This window comes from Enhydra lutris, unplaced genomic scaffold (assembly GCF_002288905.1).
Source record: "Enhydra lutris kenyoni isolate GAN:26980312 unplaced genomic scaffold, ASM228890v2 scaffoldscaffold110, whole genome shotgun sequence".
Lineage (NCBI taxonomy): Eukaryota > Metazoa > Chordata > Mammalia > Carnivora > Mustelidae > Enhydra > Enhydra lutris.
This window is the reverse complement of record NW_019154194.1, coordinates 940515-960850: the sequence shown is the minus strand read 5'-3', so window position 1 is coordinate 960850 and position 20336 is coordinate 940515. Positions and strand designations below refer to the sequence as shown.

Genomic DNA, 20336 nt, shown 5'->3' with positions numbered 1-20336 from the left:
GAAGGGATAGGCTTAATTCTGGTTGTTCTTGGTTGGCTTGCTGGGGACCCAGTACCTGATGCCAGGTCAGCTGCAGCGCCATATCTCCCACAACCATCAAGGTAGGGGCCGGTGGCTCAGCTAAAGGACTTGCTCAAGGCCCTAAGCCCAGGCAGGACACGAAATGAGGTCCGTTTCTGAATTGCATGTTCTTTTGACAACACCTTTTCCTCCTAAGGCCAGGATGGCTGGCTGTAGACAAGGTCTCCAAACCATAGGCTCTGAAAGGTGAGCTTATAAAGCCAGTAGCTCAAGCTGGAGAGCTTGATTCAGGGATGAAAGAAACGGGAGGAATTCTAGCTGAAAGCTGTCATTAGGAACAGCCCAACCCCTTCAAGTATAGTTGAGGTGCAGGAGGTTCAGAGAGGGGAAGGAGTTTCCCTAAGGCCACACAGCTAAGAAATGGAGTGGGAATTGAGGACTCAGGCCTGTTGGACTGGCTTCACAGAGAAACTCCACCCTGCACAGTTCTGAGGGGGAAGGAACTGGCAGCTCCTATCTACTCAGGCTTCACCCTCATTTCCTGCCAGCCCAGGGTGGGTGGTCCCAGATGATGTCGATTGGCAGTAAAGAGGATCCAGGGCTGGGGTACTGGCAGGAAACCGAGGCTCCCTTGGCAGCCTGTGGGCAACTGCTCCCTCTCCTGGGTGATGTAAGTCACTCCCTGGGGTGGGGGCCACTGGGCTATTTCTGGAAGTTGGGATGAGGCATGTCTCCTGGCAACAGAGATGCAACGGATTTGGTGGTGGTGGTGTGATGGAGAAAGGGGGATGTTATCACTGGGGGAAGGAGGGAGGACCCGGACTAGTAGTCTTAGCCTGATTCCGGTGCCTTCAGAACACCTCCAACCAGGTCTAATATGGATTAAAAACTGCTCAGCTCCAGAACTGCTTTCCAGGTCAGACCAGAGCAGAGCCAGGCTTGTTGCCCCATTCTGATCCAGTGCGATGTCACAGGTGGCATCCCGTCTTGAAAATTCCAGCTTGTCCTCCAATCTTTAATGACTCACCTAAGCCTATTCGGTTTCTGCAAGACCACACCCTTGCTCCCTTCTACACCCCAGGATCGCGGATTCCAAATAGGGAGCCCTTTATAGAGCTCACAACACTTCATCAATTAATTCAAACTTTCAGAGACTCTCTTCACGCCTATAACCCCCAGCATTGTCCTCCTCCAGCCCCCCAGTCCCCTGAAGCTCCTTCCTGATGGTTCTTAAACATTGCTCACCCCTTTGGGTCCCTCAGAGATCCCACAGACCTTTTAAAAACGCTCCAAATCCCCTGTGACTTCTCCACTGGTCCCCAGTAAGATCCCTTGACCTCTCCACGGACTCCCCTGAAAACCTCCAGACCCCCACAGGCCCCTCATAGACACTTACAATCTGCCCTAGCACCCCTCAACAAACGTTCTCACCCTTGCAAACATTCTGGTAAGATTCCCTCAGGCGGTCGCCCTCAGACTCCCATGGACCCCAGTCCCCTCGTGGCGGTTGCCCACGAGCCGTACACTGCGCGCGTCCCGTGAGTTTTGTCCGTTAAGTAACCGCCCCATCCCGCCCCCCGCTCTGCTGTCCTTTTGGGCCTTGTTGGTCCGGGGTATGATTTCCCAGTCTTGGGGATTGACTCAGATTTTTGCTTTTCATCTCTGAGCTGCCGTCAGAGGGCAGCAACCACCATTTGGCTAAAAAACTACAACTCCCCGAAACACCCGCTCTCGACTGTTCCTAATGCACCCGCGTTCATTGAAAAGGGAGCGGAAGTATGTCCGCGATTTGCCTTTTGGTTATTGTAGTGCGAGAAAGCTTTCGCCTTCTAGGCGAGACTGTCTGCAGGCCCCAGCGGGGGCGGGGGAGGGTATCTTGTGGGTCCGCTGGGAATTGCAGTCAGACCCAGTGGACGAGACTTTCTTCAGGCTTCAGAAAGGGTAGGACAGTTAGTATGAACAGAGATTCAGATTAAAATTAAGTCTAGAGACTCCATTTCCCATTATTCTACAAGGTGGGAGGGGCTGAAGATGATTTCATTCTAGTTCCAAGTATTTCCGGGAGACAGAGAGAGAGAGAGAGAGAGAGAGAGAGAGACACACACACACACACACACACACACACACACACACACTCCGTTTCCCAGCGTCCTTTGCGGATAGTGTCTTACCCGGTATTAATCGATAAATAGGGCGACCTAGTCCGTGCACAAAACCCGAGGCTACTCTCAACAGCCGGCTTCCTTGTTTTGGGCCCTCCTGGATCCTGTAAACTTAGGAAGCGGAGGACGCAAAAGACTGAAAGGGGATTCAAAACAGAAAATCTGTCTTCGCCTTTTTAATGCTCGTCTCAGCCTCTTGGTGCAGCCCAGGTTGGCAGAAAAAGCTAGAATGTATTTGAAGACTATTGTTCTGTGAGACCACCGGAAACTTTGTTCTCCAAATTGTTTGTGGGAGACATTTCCTTCCTGATTTGGGAAACTTGGAACTTGGAATGTTTGGACACCATTTTCTTGCGGCTCCTGATCAATTATAGCTCTTTCTTGGGGCCTGGGGAGGGGAAGGAAGCGTTGAACACTCTGCAGTCTCCCCCAAGGGATTGATGTCTTTCACCTTTGGCTAAACGCTTTCCCAAAAGTACCGACTGAACTTCACTTCCCAGCAAGCCTCTGCAGCCTCGTCTCAGAAAGAAAGGGTCAGGGTGCGGGCTGGACTATTACCCAACATGCTCCGGGCTCCTGGTAGATTTCCTCCCCGTCAAATGGAGAGGCTGCCTTGAACTCCATTTCCCAGAAGACACAAAGGCTCACTGTAGCAACTACTCTGAAGCCTTGGTGTTGACTACATTTCCCGGCAGGGACTGCGGCCTAGCATAGGAGGGCGGATGAACGCTGTACTTCCCTACTCTATTTCTTAGCCTATCTCCGTAATTGCAGTGTCCTCTTGGGGCTTGGGGAGCACATGGGACTCCATTTCCCGGCATGCTTTGGAAGTCGCGTTACACCTGCAATGCGGTGAGGGCGTGGCGACGACTCCATTTCCCGACTCGCCTCGCGGCCCGATAGCGGCGAATGCACCGGCGCCGACTCAATTTCCCACAGTGCACCTAGCTCCGATCGGCATACACAGCCAATAGACTAAATGAGCGTCTGGACTATGTTTCCCGGCGTGCATCAGGTCTACAAAGCTCACCGAAAGAGTGGCAGCGACTACATTTTTGAAACACAACTAGGGCTCGCAGCTGCTGGAGTGGAGTGAGTGTGTGACTCTGACTCCACTTCCCAAAGTGCTTCAGAGTCCGCCGTCGACACATTCCGGGACTTATTGCCCAGGACTCTATTTCCTGACGTGCAACGCGACCCGTCATCCCCCGCGGTCGACTCCGCGGCCTCTGCAGACTCCATTTCCCGGCGTGCCACGCGGTTCTCTGTGCGGACAGAGGGCGGCGACCGCGGCGCCTAGGGCAGGCGGACTGCATCTCCCGGCGTGCCCCGCGGCGGGCGCTGGGCCGGAGCCGGAGCCCGAGCGGCGCGGCCTGGAGGAGGCCAGAGCCCGGGGGAGGCGGCGGCAGCGGCGGCGGCGGGGGCAGCCCGGGCAGCCCGAGCCCCGCGGCCTGGGCCTGCGCTCGGCGCCATGAGCGGCGGCGCGCCTTCAGGGGGCGGCCCTGGGGGCTCGGGCCGGGCGCGGACCAGCTCGTTCGCGGAGCCAGGCGGCGGAGGCGGCGGCGGCGGTGGCGGCCCCGGGGGCTCGGCCTCCGGCCCGGGCGGCAGCGGCGGTGGGAAGGCGTCAGTCGGAGCTATGGGTGGGGGCGTGGGGGCCTCGAGCTCCGGGGGTGGCCCCAGCGGCAGCGGCGGAGGAGGCAGCGGCGGCCCCGGTGCGGGCACTAGCTTCCCGCCGCCCGGAGTGAAGCTGGGCCGTGAGTATTAGCGGCGTCCGTGGGGGTGGAGATAGGGTTCCTGAAGCCCTTCAGACGTCGATCTGGTTCTTCTATATGCCCAGATAGAAGCATCAGTTCACTGTGCTTCCCAAAGATGGGATCTGAGCTCTCCCCCGCCCAGAGAAAGGGATTTGAGGGGTTTCCATCAATTGGGAGTTTAGGATTAGAATTAGTAATCCTCACAAAAACAGGGGTCACAGATTCCTGTTCTTCCAGTACCGAGGTCTTGGATCCTTGAACCTCAAAAACAGGAATCTGATGTTGCCATCCATTAGACAACAGCATCAGGAGTCATCGTCGCTTGCAAATGGGGCTAGAGAGTTATTGTTCCCAAAAAGAATAAGATCACTATCACCCCAAAAGGGGGGGATCTGAATTTGCTCCCCCTTAGAAGATGGGGATTTGGAGTGAATATCACACAGAAACGGATTTGCGCTTCCTCTGTCTCGGAAAGATAGGGTCAAGGCTTCCCAAACCTGGTACCCAGGTAGTCTTTGATTTTAAAGCACAAGACCTGTTACTATCACCCATCTGTAACAGGTAGAACTGTATTCTCCAATGGTAGAAATTAATGGTTGCTGTTTCTTACAAAAAAGGACAAACTGGGAATCAGTGCATCCTGCAGATCAAGTCCATAGTCACTTTTCCAAATGTTTGGCTTGGGGTGCCTGGCCAGTCCAGTCAGTAGAGTATACAACTCTTGATCTTGGGATCATGAGTTCAAGGCCCATGTTGGGGGTAGAATTTATTAAAAACAAACAAACAAACAAACAAACAAAAAAAAAACAAAAAAACTTGTCATGGTGGGTCTTTTTCCACAAAAATGGAACAGAGTCAAGGAGGATCATAGTTCCCCATAGACTATGGATCTGAGGTTAAACCCCTTTCGTTATTCTGAGGTATGGTGTCATTGGTTCTGGACGAATACCTATGTAGGATAATCTCCTTCTAAAAGAAGGTGTCATTGGCCCCTCAAAACGAATTTGATTTCAAATGAACTGATGAAAGGTTCCCCAAAGAAAAGGGATCACTCTTCCCTAAGAATGCCATAAAAGTTTGCTGCTGTCTAGAGAATGGAACTAGGAATTGCAACTTTCCTTCCAAGGACTGAGGCCTGGATAGCTCCTTCTTTTTTTTTCTTTTGTTTTTTTTAATTTTTATTTTTTTTTTAAAGATTTTATTTATTTATTTGACAGAGAGAGAGCACAAGCAGGCAGAGAGGCAGGTAGAGAGAGAGGAGGAAGCAGGCTCCCCGCTGAGCAGAGAGCCCGATGCAGGGCTCGATCCCAGGACCCTGAGATCATGACCTGAGCCGAAGGCAGCGGCTTAACCCACTGAGCCACCCAGGCGCCCCTGGATAGCTCCTTCTTAACAGAGGTCAGGTTCACCATTCCCATCACTTAGGACTTTTCCGTTGGGGACCACCCAAATATATGAAGGGTTCTAGGGCTCTGGACACAGATGAACACCAGTTGAAGAGGTCAGGTTAGCACCTTTTCTAGCCCTGAAATATTTGGGGAAGGGCTAACTGTCCTCAAAAAGTGAGAGTCCTGGCGCTAGCACTCCTGCCTGGAGGGGTCCTTTCTGCCACCAAAACCCAGTGGCAGTTACTAGGTCTACCAAGGAAGACTTAGATGTCACTATCCCCAGGCTGTTAGAAGGGCTAGTGCTTTCCTTTAGCAAAAGTACCTCAGGGTTACTGCTCCGGTAAGTGGAAGAGATTGGGTCAGGCTTTCCCCAGTCAGGAGGGGCCCCAGCAGGCAATAAGCTCAGAGTGGACAGAGTCAACATCTAGGAGTGTGAGGGTGCCCTCAAACCAAAAGGAACCAGTGATTTACTGCTTACTAGAGGTAGAAATTACCGTTTATCAACACTTGAAGAGCAAGAGGTTTAGTTGTCCATGGCCTCCCACCTGAGAAGAGGCAGGATTTAGGGTTCCCTGAAGGGAAGAGGAGAAAGGGCGCCTAGAGGCGTCCAACACCCACCTTTGCTCAAAGACAAGGAAGGGATAAGGAGGCCCACAGTGAGCATCCTGTAGTGATTTCCCCTCCCTCCCACAGCCCTGTGATTGGGCGGTGGCAAGAAAGGGAAGGTCAGTGGATCATGTATCCCCTTTGTTTCCCAGGTGACAGCGGGAAGGTGACCACAGTGGTAGCCACTCTAGGCCAAGGCCCAGAGCGCTCCCAGGAGGTGGCTTACACAGACATCAAAGTGATTGGCAATGGCTCGTTTGGGGTCGTGTACCAGGCACGGCTGGCTGAGACCAGGGAACTGGTGGCCATCAAGAAGGTTCTCCAGGACAAGAGGTTCAAGGTAGCTTGGGGCAAATGGGGACAAGGAAGTGTGACCAGGCATGATGGGCGAGAGGGCCCTAGTGAGAGTGCTAAACTTGGGTTTCCACAGGGATCTGAACATGGGCCAGCAGAAGGGCATGAATTGTGTGGAAGATGGGAGTGTGGGTTTAGAGAGAGCCCAGAGCTGATGTTTATTGGGCTCTGGGTTGGTGTGAATTGCTTTGTAGGCAAGTTCTTCTTTAATTCACGTGAAGATTCTTTGAGGGTAGGTATTGGTGTGTTATTAAGACTGAGAGTCGGATAAGAGAATTGACTTGCGGGCAAGACTAAACTCTGGCTTGTCTGATTCTAAAGCCTCCCACCTTATGCATTAAGTTACCCTTCTCCAGAGTGTGGCTCAGAATTTGATTAGTGTTGAGGCCCGGAAGTGAGAGGGATCTGAGGGCAGGTGTCCCAGGGGCAGAACTCAGGGGAACGGAGAACAGCGAAGAGATCAAGACTCTGTCTCGGAGAAGAGGCTGAGGCCAGACCCTTTTGGAAGATGAAAGTCTGGAGCCTGGGACTCAGGATCCAAGTCAGGGTATAAGGATCCGGATGTCTCTAGGGAAAGCAGTAGAGAGGAGTGGAGACTGGGGTGAATTGCGCGGGGCGTACTCATCTTTTGTCAATTGGGTCTTGTGTGGCCACATCATTTGATTATTCAAGATAAGCTGGAAAACTGAATTTATAGGTGAAGCCATTTGATTTTCAAAGGTCAGCAATAAATTGGAGATTTTTGGATGGTGGGCTGAAAAAAACTCACCTGTAGGTTGGGTTTAGCCCATAGGCCTCCAGCCTGTGTGTGGGGAGAATGGGATGGGGTGAGGAATTAGGGGGTGCCCCTGAGGGGCCCTGGAGCTGGGATGCAAGGAGTCGGTGCCTGGCTCTGTTGGCAGGGGTGGAGGAGCGGGGCTGTGGTGAGGGGCGCCAGAGGTGGGGAGGCAGGGAGAGTCGGCTGTTGTCTGAGGCACTTTCCCTTTGCCCCCAAGAACCGAGAGCTGCAGATTATGCGTAAGCTGGACCACTGCAATATCGTGAGGCTGAGATACTTCTTCTACTCCAGTGGGGAGAAGGTGAGACCTTGGCTGTGCGGGGGCGTCCTCCACCCCTGCTCCTGCCTGCCTTTCCTGCGACTGCCAGTCCTTCCCCCGTTATCCCCCACGAGCCTTCCCTCCCCCTTCCCCGCCCGTTCCTCGCAGTGCCTCACACCTCTCCTTTGCTCTCTGCAGAAAGACGAGCTTTATCTAAATCTGGTGCTGGAATACGTGCCCGAGACGGTGTACCGGGTGGCCCGCCATTTCACCAAGGCCAAGTTGACCATCCCTATCATCTATGTCAAGGTGGGCAGGCAGGCAGGCAGGCAGACTTTTGGGACCGGGGCTTACAGAGCCAAGGGCCCTGGATCCTCCTGTCTTCTGTGGCTTCCCTCCTCCTCCAAATTGATGATGCTTTCTGGAGCTCTTGAGTTCCCTGCCCTTGTCTCCATAACTGTCATAGACAGAGCTTGCCCAAGGTGGGGCAGGCCCCGCTGGGGCCTGACCACATCAGGGAGGCAGGCTGACTGGGGTCTGGCGAGACTGCAGGGTACCTGGTTGGGTCCCCGCTGGGAGCCCAGGGGCACCAGTGGTGTTGATGGAGTTAGCGCAGAGCCTGACAGTGCCAAGGGAGAGACACTGAGGTCAAGTCCTGGCCTTTGGACCCTTGGCAGAGGGGGTGTGAGAAGGAGGCAGGGCTGGAGGAAAGCCTGCGTCTTCATCATTGTGCAGGCTCATTCCCCAGGGCCTGGTGCTGGGTCCTGGGTGTTACAATCAATCCCTCAGCAGGTGTTTGAATGAATGGATGAGTGAATCAGTGAGGGCTGATATGGAGAGCAGCGGCTGCAGCAGCCTTCTGCACAGGGAGGAGGCCGGTGGGTTCAAGTTTGATGAAGGTTGTTCCTCCTGCCGGCTTTAAGAACCCTGACCCCATATGGGCCACAGAGCCCTACTGGCTGTGGTGTTGGGAGACCGTGCCTCCTGGGAGGGGAGCCCTCTGGTTTGGTGAGTCTGTGCTGTAGCTGCCTGTGTGCTGGATCCAGCACTGAGCAATTCCAGAAGGCCAGTTGACGGAGACCCAGGCTTTGCTCTGGAAGAGCTCTCAGTTTAGCCCGAGTGGACAGCTGTTGTCACAAAGAACTGTAAATGACTAGCAACTGCCATACTAGAAGGAGCACAGGGAATTCTGGAAACAGGCCCCCAGGCCTGCCTGCTTTGGGGGTAAGAAGGATCAAGGAAGGCTTCTGGGAGCCTGTGAGGGGCAGGGTGAAGAGCTGGCATCTCTAGCCAAGGGCAGCGGGAATAGGAGGGGGGCCCAGGAAGCTGGCCTGTGCAGTTACTCCATGCCAGGCACTGGTCTAGGCCCTGGGAGACGCGGCGGTGATGAACACCTCAAGATCCCTGCTCTCTTGGCACTTACGTTCTAATCAGTGGGAGGCAGAGTGGCAGGAAAATCCAGCTGGAGAGAGGCTAGTCTGTGGGTGGTTTGACTGGCAGGCGGAGGAAGCTGAGCCCTTCCTATAGCCAGTGGTTTTGGAGCTGAGCGACTGGCTCCCACAAGGCCTTCCCGACCTCTGTGTCTCTTTATCAGGCTTCTGAGGTGTGCGGCTGAGGCGGTATTCTCAAAGTGGTGGCAGCGGCAGCAGCCTGCAAGGGCCTGTCGCAAATGCCCCACCCCGAACTTTCAGAATCAGACACTCTGGGAGTGGGACTCAGGGGTCCCTATTTAAACAAGTCCTCCAAGTGATTCATACTAAAGCTTGAAGACCTGGGGTAACACGCGTGGGGCGGGGTGTGTGTTTGTGTGTGTGTGTGTGTGTGTGGCCCGGCTGCAGCTGCCCTGTCCCCTCCCCCCACCAGGTGTACATGTACCAGCTCTTCCGGAGCTTGGCCTACATCCACTCCCAGGGGGTGTGTCACCGTGACATCAAGCCCCAGAACCTGCTGGTGGACCCCGACACTGCTGTCCTCAAGCTCTGCGATTTTGGCAGGTGGGCCTGACCTGGGGTGCTCTGAGTGGCCGAAGGGGCAATGGGATGCCAACCCTCACCTTCTGTTTACTCCTGGTCCTCTCTTCCTACAGTGCAAAGCAGTTGGTGCGGGGGGAGCCCAACGTCTCCTACATCTGCTCTCGCTACTACCGGGCCCCGGAGCTGATCTTCGGAGCCACTGATTACACCTCGTCCATTGGTCAGCTTTGCGGGGTTGGGGGAGCAGGGAGCGGCTTGCCTTCTTTCTCTGGGCTGTCTGCTGCCCTCTGTGATACAAGCTTAACCTGTGTTCTTTTATCCAGTCCTCACAAACTTTGGAGGGCAGTGTTGGCGTCTGCTCGTTGCACAGATGAGCAGTCTGAGGCTGAGAGTGGGGAGGCCACCTGCCTGCTTTCGCACTGCTGGGGTTGGGCACGGCTGGGCAGGGCTGGGCTTTGAAAGCTGACCTGACTCCAGAGTCCACTCCGGCTCTGGAACCTCTCAGTCAGCCTTCCCTTCTTGGCCTGGGCGGGGAGGGGCTGGTGGGGGAGGAGCAGCCTGTGACCTTGGAGGCCAGGCTTATCAACTGGAGGGTGTGACTTGCCCACCGGGGGCCTCCGGGACCTTCCCCATTGGTGGGGATGATAGTGCTACCTTTCCAGGCTCAAGGAGAGGGGGTGAAAGGGTTGGGAGAGAACATCCCTCAGCAATGTGAAGAAACTGTGTGGTCCTTAGGGGTGAACTTGTGCCTTGGGGGCCAAGGTACATACCAGGGAGGGGGGCGAGACTGCCTGCCTGTAGCTGTTCCCGTGGGCAGGATGGAGCCTAGGCCTAGGACTTGAGCTTCTGGAGGCCCCAAGAACACAGAAGCCTGTTCTAGGTACGTTGGGCTGCCCAGAGGCTAGAGGCAGAGCAGGGGCTTCCTGGGGTTCCTGTGGGGAGAGAGACAGTGAAGGCGGCAAGCGCAGGTCGCAGAGTGTGGCGTGGCCAAGTGGACCTGGAGGTTCAGCAGCAAGCTCCCATGTCCCTAAACTGTGTAGGACCTTGAGCAGGGCGCTTCCTCTTGGGGCCGAGAAAATGGGGCTCCCTCCTGGCACCCTCAGGATGACTGTGGGGGAGAGAAGCCTTTGTGAGGAGATGGGTGGGCAGCCCTGACCCTCCCTGCATTCCCCTCCAGATGTGTGGTCAGCTGGCTGCGTTCTGGCCGAGCTCCTCCTGGGCCAGCCCATCTTTCCTGGGGACAGTGGGGTAGACCAGCTGGTGGAGATCATCAAGGTAAGAGTGCAGTGGGGTGGGCAGGGATTGGGGCTGAGGGATAGGGGCTTTGGCTCAGAGCCCTCCCTCCCTCTGCAGGTGCTGGGAACACCAACCCGGGAACAGATCCGAGAGATGAACCCCAACTACACGGAGTTCAAGTTTCCCCAGATTAAAGCTCATCCCTGGACAAAGGTGGGGCAGGGCTGGGGGCTCAGGCAGCATGGCTGAGGTCCCCTTTGGAGGCCAGCTGGTCTGGGGACCTGGCTGTAGAGTCAGGGCTTGGGAGTGGGTCCGTAACTCATCAGATTTCAAAGTTCACGGCATCTTCCATCCTCCGGAAGTTGAGGGTCCACGGTGAGTTTGAGAGTGCCATTTCTCTGCTGGTGAAACAGGCTCTCTGCAGGGCCTGTCCAATGACGGGATCCATGTGAGCTGCTCACCCGAAGGAATGTGGCTTCCCCTCAGTAGCTGTGCCTTGTTTGGAAAGTGGGGGTGCAGGAGTCCACAGGGCCTGGGTGGCTCACCCTCCTGACCACCGTCCCCTCCCCTTAAGGTGTTCAAATCTCGAACGCCGCCGGAGGCCATTGCACTCTGCTCTAGCCTGCTGGAGTACACACCGTCCTCAAGGCTCTCCCCTCTGGAAGCCTGCGCCCACAGCTTCTTTGATGAACTGCGATGTCACGGAACCCAGCTCCCCAACAACCGCCCGCTTCCCCCCCTCTTCAACTTTAGTCCTGGAGGTGAGGGCACAGCTTGGGATGCGGGGAGCCAGAAGGGCAGGCAAAGGTTGTGGAAGAGGGCTTGGTGTTAAAGATAGGAGTGGGATGCTGGGGTTGGGGGGGCTTGGGAGATGCCCCCAATACAGGAGACCTGAAGTGGCTTCACCTGTGCTGGGCCCCTTCCAGTTTGTCACTGAAAGTGTTCAGTGGTTACACATGCCAGTTGTCCTTGCCAAGAGCGGGGTCCCTACCTGGGGTGGCCCTTTTCAACCTCGACCTGGTCTCCCAACACCCTGCGTCCTGACTGGGCATGTCCATTCCTGTTTCTAGAACTCTCCATCCAACCATCTCTCAACGCCATTCTCATCCCTCCTCACTTGAGGTCCCCAGCGGGCACTGCCACCCTCACTCCATCCTCACAAGGTAAGTCAGAGGCCCTCTGTTGCAGATGAAGGCCTTCCTCAGCCTGGGAGGCTGGCGTGTTGCCACAGCCCCCGAGTTCCCTGCATGGGTATGGGAATTGTTGACGTTTGAGAGCACATGTGCAGACAGCCACCTTTATGGGGCCGGATTGCCCGTATTTGTGTTGAAGTGCTAACTGGAAAACCAAAGATGTATGCTTGGCTTGCACAAACAAGAAGTTAAATTTGTTGCCCACATTTAAAAATTGAGGCCATTGCATGTACAAACTTAGATTTCCTGTGTCTCTTGGGAAAGAAAATCCAACTGGGCAGCAGTGGGCCTGCCTTTCCTCAGGGCAGTGCTGTGAGTTGGGGCCAAGTTCTAAGTGCCCTCTTTTCTGTGAGGCCCAGCTCTCTGGTGAGTCATTCAGTGACCAGCCTGGCCCTTGGGCATTTGAGTATGTGGAGCTGGACCTAAAGCGGCAGCTGTCCGTTTCTGATGTAGCTTCTCCCACCAGGGTCCTACTCTTGGGTGGGAGGTTTGAGAGGCCAAGGGTAACTGTCTTTTTCCTCCCCCTCAGCTTTAAGTGAGGCTCAGACCGGCTCGGACTGGCAGACACCCGACGCCACAGCTCCCCTCACTAACTCTTCCTGAGGGCCCCACCAACTACCCTTCCATCGGGGAGCCCCCAGTGGGGCTGGGAAGGGGGGCCATAGCCCATCAAGCTCCTGACCTGGCTGGGCCCATAGACTAGAGGGCAGAGGTAAATGAGTCCCTGTCCCTGCCTCCAGTCCCTCCCTCACCAGCCTCACCCTGTGGTGGGCTTTTTAAGAGGATTTTAACTGGTTGTGGGGAGGGAAGAGAAGGAAGGAGAGGGGGTTGGAGGCATGAGGACCTCCTACCCCCTCGGCCCCTCCCCTCCTCCCAGGCCTACACTCCTCCAATCCCTCCTCCCCTCCTGTGTCCCTTGTAAATAGAACCAGACCAGCCCGTCTATTCCTCTTCCTTCCCTGGTCCCCCCGGGTGTAAATAGATTGTTATAATTTTTTTCTTAAAGAAAACGTCGATTCACACCGTCCAACCTGGCCCGTCCCCCTTCTACAGCTGTGTTCCCCTTCCTGTCCTCTGCCCCTAAGGTCTCCTCCCTCCTCTCCCCACCCTGGAGGGCTGAGGGGGTGGGGGTTGGGGAGCTCCTGATGTCTTAGTTTCCACAGTAAGGTTTGCCTGTGTACAGACCTCCGTTCAATAAATTATTGGCATGAAAACCTGCTTCCTGTCTGGCTACCTTGTTTCCACAGAGGTGAGGGAGGTGCCTGAGGAGCTGTGCTGGGACAGGAGCTCTCAGGCAGGGGAACTGTGGAGACTGAAGTCAGGCTGGGCTGCCGGAGGCCTGAGTCCCGAGTCCCAAGTCCCAGCCTGGGCTCACGAGCCCTGCCTCCCCTGGCCTCAGCTCTCCTTCACACGTGTGGGGATGACCAGTCTGGCTCACCTACTGCAGAGCCCTTGGGGAAGCCGGCCTCATGGACCCCGCCATCATCCTCTTCTGCCTCAGGAGGGAGGCAGGCACTGTCCTCCCCAGGTGATAGCTGAGAAAACTGGGGATCCAGGGTCAAGGCCACAGGGTAGAGGTGGGGAGAGTTCAGACTTGATAGATGGCTCTGTGTCCCATAGCACGGACCATCTGCTGCTTTGCAGGACACCGGATGCGTGGCCACTCAGGCCAAAACAGCCTGGATGTAAACTCTTAGTGGGCACGGACAGGGGCAGAGGTGCGGTCCCTAAACGCTAACAGCTCTCCTAGCTTCCAAACAGGGCACACACCTGGCTCCCATCTGGGGATGCTGGAAGTGACAAGCCTGGGAAGGTTGGTGCAGAGAACCTGGCTGCTTCCACTTGCTTCAAAAGCATGATGGGCCAGACGGGGCCACGGGCAGAAGGCAATGGCAGCTCCTCCATGTGGTGCCAATGGGGTATGTGAGGGCAGGAGGTCCCACAAGTGAAGGGGGGGTCCTAGGGAGGAGCAACTGGTATGTCCTCCACTGGACTTGGATTGCGAACAAGAAGGAGTTTGTTGCTTTAAGTAAACTCTGTGTCCTTTGGGGGTGGGGTGGCTTGAACTCGAGACTCTGAGATCAAGAGTTGCATGCTCTACTGACTGAGCCAGCCAGGGCCCCAGAAAGAGAAATTTGAACATGTCCCAAGAGGTCAGGGACTGTTGCTGTGGCATCTGGACTCCAGTCTGCTTAGGCCAGCCACAGGGGCATCTGTATATTGCCCAGAACAATCCCTGCTCAACACCCTCTGGGTATCACCTTGTCTGTAAGATGAATATGTAGAGCAAGCAGGCCAGAGGGGAGCAGGGCTGGTCCCCCACCTCCCTGCTGCTCATATCTGTTCAGCCGCAAGGTCACTGAGGGGGTCCCGTCCTTTCCCTTTTAGACCAACTTCCACCTCCCCCTTGTTCCACCCTCATGCCAGGGAGCCAGAAGCCCCACTTTTGACCCCCCCAACCCTACTGGGGCATGCCTTCCTGGCTTTCCCAGGTCTGGGCCTGCCTCCCTCCCAACCTTCAGCCACAGCCCCCCACTGCCTGAACGACTCAGTCTGCAGAGGCTGACGGGAACCTGCCAAAGGGACCTGCTTTAACTCCTCTACTTCCATTTAAAGAAAGGACTGCCACCTTAGGGAACTTTTGAAAAGGCTGGGGATCCCTTCCTGTTCCTAAGACCTTTGATCTTTCGAGGCCCCAACAAACCACCTGCTCTGTGACACCAGCTCACTTTTCCTCCAGGTGTAGCAAATCCTCCTCTGAGTACAGCCCTGCACCCCCCCACCCCCCCCACCTGTCTCAGGTCAAACTCCCTCAATGGTACTGGTTACAGAGATGGGCTGAATAGTCCCCCTGGATTCAAATCTCCGAGATATTGCTGCCTCATGTGAGACCTTGGGTGAGTCTCTGCCGGTTTTTTTGTACAACAGGGCTAGTGCGGAGATCACCTCACGGGCCCTCGGGGTCATAATCCTCGTACAGGGTTAGCTGCAGTGCCTGCCACGGCTAGGCAGTCATGTTTGCTGTCACTGTAGCTGTGAATAACTGGACAGTCTCCAAGTATACCAAGAACTCACCCTCTTTGCAGTGCTGTCTGCCTGCTACATTCTCTTCCTCTTTTGTTAGCAGATTCCTAATTTTTCCTCAAGGACTACCTCCTCTTGGCAGGGGGGCGGGGGGGTTCTTCCCTGCTCCGGGATCCCACCTTCCCTGCACATTCCCTTCACAGCCCTGAGGATCCCGGAGCTGAGATCTGCCTGCTCCCCAGGGGCAGGGCAGAGACCTGACTCCTCTCCCACCCCAGCCTTGCCCAGCACATGTGAGGGAGGCCTGAGGACTCCTGGGCTGAATGAATCAATGAGACACACTCAAGAGAGCAAGGCCATCTGTACTTGGGTGTTCCTCCTACCCCACTGTGCACCACCTGGGGTAGAGCCTGGCTCCAAGTCATTGCTGGGGCTCCGGCATCACCTGGCCTGTAGCAGAGTACCTGGGTGCGTAGAGATTTCCTGCCACACTGTCAAAAGTGAGCTTAAGGAAGCCCAAAGAAGCCAAGTACCTTTCTCCACCAGGCAGAGCCAAGACTGGGGAGCCCAGGGTCCAGGGGAGGGGAGGGGAGGGCCTGGGGACAAGTGAGAGCCTGAAGAGGTATATGACAGTGCCCAACACCGAAGTGGCATGTACTCGGGGCTCAGGAAAGTTAACCTGACATTGCTGGGCACCAGGGTGAGGGAAGCAGAGCACAGAGCCCTGGTGAGCCCCGTGATGGGTTGCGGGTGGGGTGCCCTGAGCCGGATCACATCAGGCCTCAGAACTTCAGTTTCCCCATAGGCAGAGAAAAGTGGTAAGACACACCTGGGCAGGGCTCTTATGAGGAGTCAGTGGCTAAGAGGCCAGGGTGGATGCTGGCACCCTTGTAGGGTGGGGGTGTCCCCGTGCTCCCCAGAGAGGCCCACAAATGCCATGGCAACCCAGCTTTTCCCCTGTGGCTCCTCAGCTGTGGCCCACAAAGGCCGTGTCCAGCTGTAAGAGCCCGCTGGCCTCCCCGGCCCCCAGTGCGGCCTGGCACAGCTGCAGTGTGTCCTCAAGCGCCAGCGGCTGGGATGTCTCGATGATGGCAATGGTCTCCCCGAGCTCGGTGCACATGATAGTCTGCTGAGGCTCAGGGGGTGGGGGCGGGGTGGGCGGCGGGGCGGGCGGTGGCGGCAGAGGGGGGCTAGGCCGGGCACGGGCGTGGACCCGCTGGTGCAGCCGCAGGCCAGCCAGGGCATGGAACCAGCGGCCGCAGGTGCCGCAGTAGTAGGGACTCTTGTTGTACAGGCCGGTGATGGGCAGGCGGGGTGCGCGGGCGAAGGCCACAGGCCGCAGGTGTAGCCGCCGGTGCTGCTGCAGGTTGGAGCTCTGCGTGAAGCGCTTGCCGCAGTCCAGGCACTGGTAGGGCCGCACACCTGTGTGGGTCAGCTGGTGGCGGCTTAGGTTGGCCAGGGAGGCGAAGGTCTTGCCGCATGAATGGCACTGGAAGGGCCTCTCGCCCGTGTGTGTCCGCAGGTGGTTGCGCACGTGGACCAGCTTCTTGAAGCCCTTGCCACAGACACCACAGCGGTGCCGCCGCTCGGGTGGCCCATGCACAGCGCGCCGGTGCCGGGAGAGCCGGGAGGCCGAGGCGAAGGACTTGGAGCACTGTGGGCAGGGCAGCTGGGCGGGCGGCGCGGGCGGCGGGGGCGGCGGCGCGGGCTCGGCGGGTGCTGGGGAGGCTGCTGCCGTGGCTGCCACCGATGGGGGTGCCCCGCTCTTGCCTGAATGTGTGCGCCGGTGGTAGAGGAACTTGGTCATGTTGCTGAACGTCTTGCCACAGCGGCAGCGATGCAAGGGGTTGGCGGTGTGGGCCCGCCGGTGTGCCACCAGCGTGAGCTCCGTGCCGAAGCCGCGGCCGCAGTCCACACAGAGGTAGCGTGCTTCGCCGCGGTGCAGCCGCAGGTGCTGCTCCAGGGAGGCGGCTTTCTTGAAGACCTTGGAGCAGGTGGTACACTCGTGCGTGCCCCCGACGTGGGCCCGCCCGTGAGCCAGCAGCCGGTTGGCCGAGCTGAAGCTGCGCTGGCACTGGCCGCAGTGGAAGGGCTGGGCCCCTGGTGCCGGGCCGCGGGAGGCCCGCCGATGTCGCCGGCGCACCTCAGCGGAGGCCCAGCGTTGGGGACAATCCTCACAGCCCTGGGCCTGGCCAGCTGGGGACCTGTCACCTCCCACAGCATCATCACTGACCTCTGCCACCACTTCCTCTTCCTCCTCAGTGTCTTCCTCGTCGTCTTCCTCGTCATCTTCCTCCTCCTCTAGCCCATTACGCTCTTCCTTCTCTAGGGAGTCAAAGTGGGTGCCCTGATGCTCCAAGAACTCCTCGGGAGTGGCACAGAGGGTAGAGCACTCGGGACACTCGTAGGGCTCCATCTTAACTTCGGGTGGAGCTGGGGGTGGAGGGGGTGGTGTTGGCGGGGACAGCAGGGGCGGCACTGGCGGCTCGCCAGCCGCAGCAGAAAGGTGCTGGGCCTTGCGATGGGCCACCCACAGCTCAGGTGAGGGGAAGAGCTCCTGGCAGTCCCCACACTGGTACTGGATCTGGCTTGCAGACTCCCGGAGGTGGGCGTCCTGGTGGGCCAGGAGCTCGCCGGGGGACAGGATGAGCTGGCTGCATTCCCCACACTGGAAAGGCCCATCCTCGGTCCCTGCCATGAGCTCCGGATCCAGGCCAGGATCCTGGGTGGCCAAGGCCTCGTCTTCAGCGATGGTGGGCACGTGCTGCTCCTGGTGTGAGAGAACTTCCTCTAGCGTGTTGTAGAGGCTGCCACACTCAGAGCACATAAACTGGTGATGTTGGAAGAAAAGGGATGAGGCCAGGGCCTCCCCTGGTGTCATCTCGGTCACCTCTGCTGATATCCCCGACATCTCCGTCATCTCCCTAAGCATTGGTGTTGACATCTCCACTGCCCCTGGAGACATCTGTGCGGGTAGCTCAGCAACCTCAGCCACCTCGGCCACCACCTCCGCCATGCTGGGGAGGACAGTGCCCGGAGAAAGATGGCAGAGCTGGTGAGATGTCAGGAACCGAGGAGGATGGGGGCGCAGCTTGGGAGCTTCCCGGCTCGTCCCCTCACTCACCAGCCTTTATCACTCAGCAAGCCTAGATCCAGTGCTGGTGCCTTAGTTTTCAATGAACATGAGACTCAGAAGTGCACATGAGCCCCATGGTGCCAGACACCTGTAAGACAGTGAAAGGTCCCCTTCAGTCGGGCCTCTGATGTTATTGTCTCTCCTTTCCCAGAGGGCCACTTGCATCCTTTCTAAGAACACATGTCTCATTATGCCTCTTGACCTTTGCCTGGTTGGTTTCCTCATTGGTCACCCCCTTTCCTACTACTGTAAGGACACACAGAGATACAGCAAAGAGTTCAAGAGCACAGGCTTCTGGACCAGATTGTCCTTGGCTTGAATCTGAGTTCCAGCTCTTACTTCCTCTCTCTGAAGCTATTTTGTCACCAAGGATGACCAGGAAGGCCCTGGTACCTGAGGAAGGTCAGACAGAACCATGACTCATAGTTCTCCAGAAATGTTCCTGAACCCAAAGTCTTCCCTGTTGCTATTCCTTCTGCCAAGAAAATTCTCTCCTTTTCTGATCTAGTAAAACCCTACCCAGCATTTCCTTTGTAAAGCCTTTTCTGACAATATCTCTACATCCTCAGAGGGATGTCCACTCCTGCCTCCTTGGGAGTTCCTATGGTAATCTGTGCCACCTCTATCAAAGCCAATGTCACCCGCCTGGTCTCTCCAGACTGAGCACGTAGGCACAGCAGGGCTGATTTACTGTAGGGGCTGATGTCACCAAAAAAACCACGGAGCTGGGATGGGCATTTTTAACTTCTGAACTTCGCTCTACATGCCCCCATCTCCCTTTCTACATGTGTGGGGTCAACACAACCCTGGCCTCTGAGCAGGGGCTCAGAGGCACTTCAGCAAATGGCAGCACCCCTCACAGCTGAGTTTCTGAATCCAACCGCCACTGTCTCCATCTCTTGTTTAACTCATCTGTTAGTGCCAGAGGGCAGGCAAAGTTCCTCATATTAAACTCCCAGAGAGTAGGGAAGTTAGTTTCTTCATAACTGATGTATTTCCAGCACCAGGAACAATGATTAGCCCACAACAGGTACTCAGTAGATATTCTGTGAATGAATGATACTCGCTCCAGGAAGTCAGGCCACGAGGTCTAACTCTCCCTGTGCCCATTCCACTTCCCGCAACAGACCAATGTTCCCAATGGACCGTGTACTCCCACAGTAACACAGCCCAGCACATGACCCTGTTTTTTAGCAGATGCCCAGTAAATGCTCCTCGAATAAATGATTCACTAAAAGCCCAGGAGTTACTTTTTCTTAACTACCTATTCCAACTCCCTCACCAATATTTGAGTTGCCGGGGTCCTGCACACAACAGCCACCCAATAAAGGATCTTCCTGGAAGGAGTCAGCCCGGAGCCCTAGAGTTCCGTTTTTCCTTGTTTACAGCCACACTCCAAACAGAACTCCCATGGGGTGAGGCCCAAGGCCTGGTGTAAAGCTTACGCAAAGTAGGCACCCAGTAAATGTCCCTCTGGAAGGAGGCCCGAGCAATCTAAAATTTGGACTTTTAGTCTACATTCCTCCTTTCTCAATTGCAGGACGGTGTAGTATTGGTGGGGAGGAGATAGGAGCTTTTTACACAGTAGATCAGTAAGTCCTTCCAGGAAAGAACCCACCAGGAGCCTGGAAGTTCAACTTTTCCGCTACACGTCCCTGTTCATCGACCAGACTTATCAGCTCCGCTGCAGGAGAGCACCCTGCAAGGGGTGGGGGCGTTGGGTTCCAGAGTAGGGTCCTGCACGCCGCACGAGCGGACTCAATGCTCTAGGGCACATAGGAAGGAGCGCTCTCCTTCCATTCCACGCCGCTCCCGCCCTAGCGCAGGCCCCAAGGCTCTTCGTCCCCCTCGGTGTCCCCTTCGTTCTCCCTCCGCCCTCTCCGCACGCCCAGCTCTCCCGTCCCCCGCCCGCCCCGCGGCGCCCTCACCCGTCTCTCCAGCCTCCTGCATCCTCCGCCGCTCTTGACACAGACCCTCTCTGCTCCGGGCGTGCGGGACCCCTCACTATCCACGCCTCCCATTGGGCGGTGCCCTTACCCGTGGCAGCCAATTAGAGGCAGCAGCGAAGGGCACGCGCCCTTGCGCCTGCGTATTGACGTTCAGGCGGGGCTCGGCGAGTTTCTCCACGCACACAACTGTGCCCTGTGGGCGGAGTTGGGGGGGGCGGCTCAGAAAAGCGCCTGCGCAGTTCTCTTGGGCTAGTCTGCCAAAAATCAGAGTTTAAGCGGTGAGAAGTGGGCATCATTGGAAAGAGAGGGACTATGGAGTGAACTGGATCTCGGGAGACCTTGACAGAGGTATTATTTCGTAGCTGAAGAGGCTGAGCATCCCTGAGAGCATAGATTTGACGCCAGACACACTTGGGGTAACTCTCTCAGGGCCTCACTTTTACTTCTGTGTAAAATGGGCTTGAATCACATCCACCTCAAAGGCTGTTGAGGGGATTGAATGA

At 56.5% G+C, this 20336-nt stretch overlaps 2 protein-coding genes across 4 annotated transcripts; one reads left to right on the top strand and one right to left on the bottom strand.

The window, feature by feature from the left end:
* Nucleotides 1-3541: 3541 nt before the first annotated feature.
* On the top strand, nt 3542-12942 carry LOC111139521 (glycogen synthase kinase 3 alpha). 3 transcript variants are annotated; one of them, XR_002640100.1, is made up of 12 exons: nt 3542-3937; nt 6084-6271; nt 7281-7364; nt 7521-7631; nt 9186-9316; nt 9409-9515; nt 10473-10570; nt 10649-10744; nt 11106-11292; nt 11602-11694; nt 12254-12436; nt 12731-12942. XR_002640100.1 is itself a non-coding variant. In XM_022491810.1 (12 exons), exons 1-12 carry the CDS (start codon nt 3655-3657, stop codon nt 12325-12327), a joined length of 1395 nt encoding a protein of 464 aa, XP_022347518.1. In that variant the 5' UTR covers nt 3629-3654; the 3' UTR covers nt 12328-12942. The 3 variants fall into 3 exon arrangements, 2 of the variants coding, with proteins under 2 accessions (XP_022347517.1, XP_022347518.1); XM_022491810.1 differs by having other exon boundaries at nt 3629-3937; nt 6084-6148; nt 6206-6271; nt 12254-12942; XM_022491809.1 differs by having other exon boundaries at nt 12254-12942.
* A 2158-nt stretch (nt 12943-15100) lies between these two features.
* On the bottom strand, nt 15101-19861 carry LOC111139518 (zinc finger protein 526). The gene is made up of 2 exons (XM_022491805.1): nt 19813-19861; nt 15101-17972 (listed from the first exon to the last, which is right to left on the bottom strand). The coding sequence occupies exon 2, from the start codon at nt 17762-17764 to the stop codon at nt 15716-15718; it is 2049 nt and encodes a 682-aa protein (XP_022347513.1). The 5' UTR covers nt 17765-17972; nt 19813-19861; the 3' UTR covers nt 15101-15715.
* Nucleotides 19862-20336: the final 475 nt, after the last annotated feature.

Excerpts from the sequence above, each read along its gene's own strand:
- LOC111139521 (XM_022491809.1), top strand. The coding sequence starts at position 3,655 with ATGAGCGGCGGCGCGCCTTCAGGGGGCGGCCCTGGGGGCTCGGGCCGG. Across the intron at positions 7,632-9,185 it reads TCCCTATCATCTATGTCAAG|GTGTACATGTACCAGCTCTT; the intron begins GTGGGCAGGCAG and ends TCCCCCCACCAG. Across the intron at positions 10,745-11,105 it reads AAGCTCATCCCTGGACAAAG|GTGTTCAAATCTCGAACGCC; the intron begins GTGGGGCAGGGC and ends CCTCCCCTTAAG.
- LOC111139518 (XM_022491805.1), bottom strand. The coding sequence starts at position 17,764 with ATGGCGGAGGTGGTGGCCGAGGTGGCTGAGGTTGCTGAGCTACCCGCA.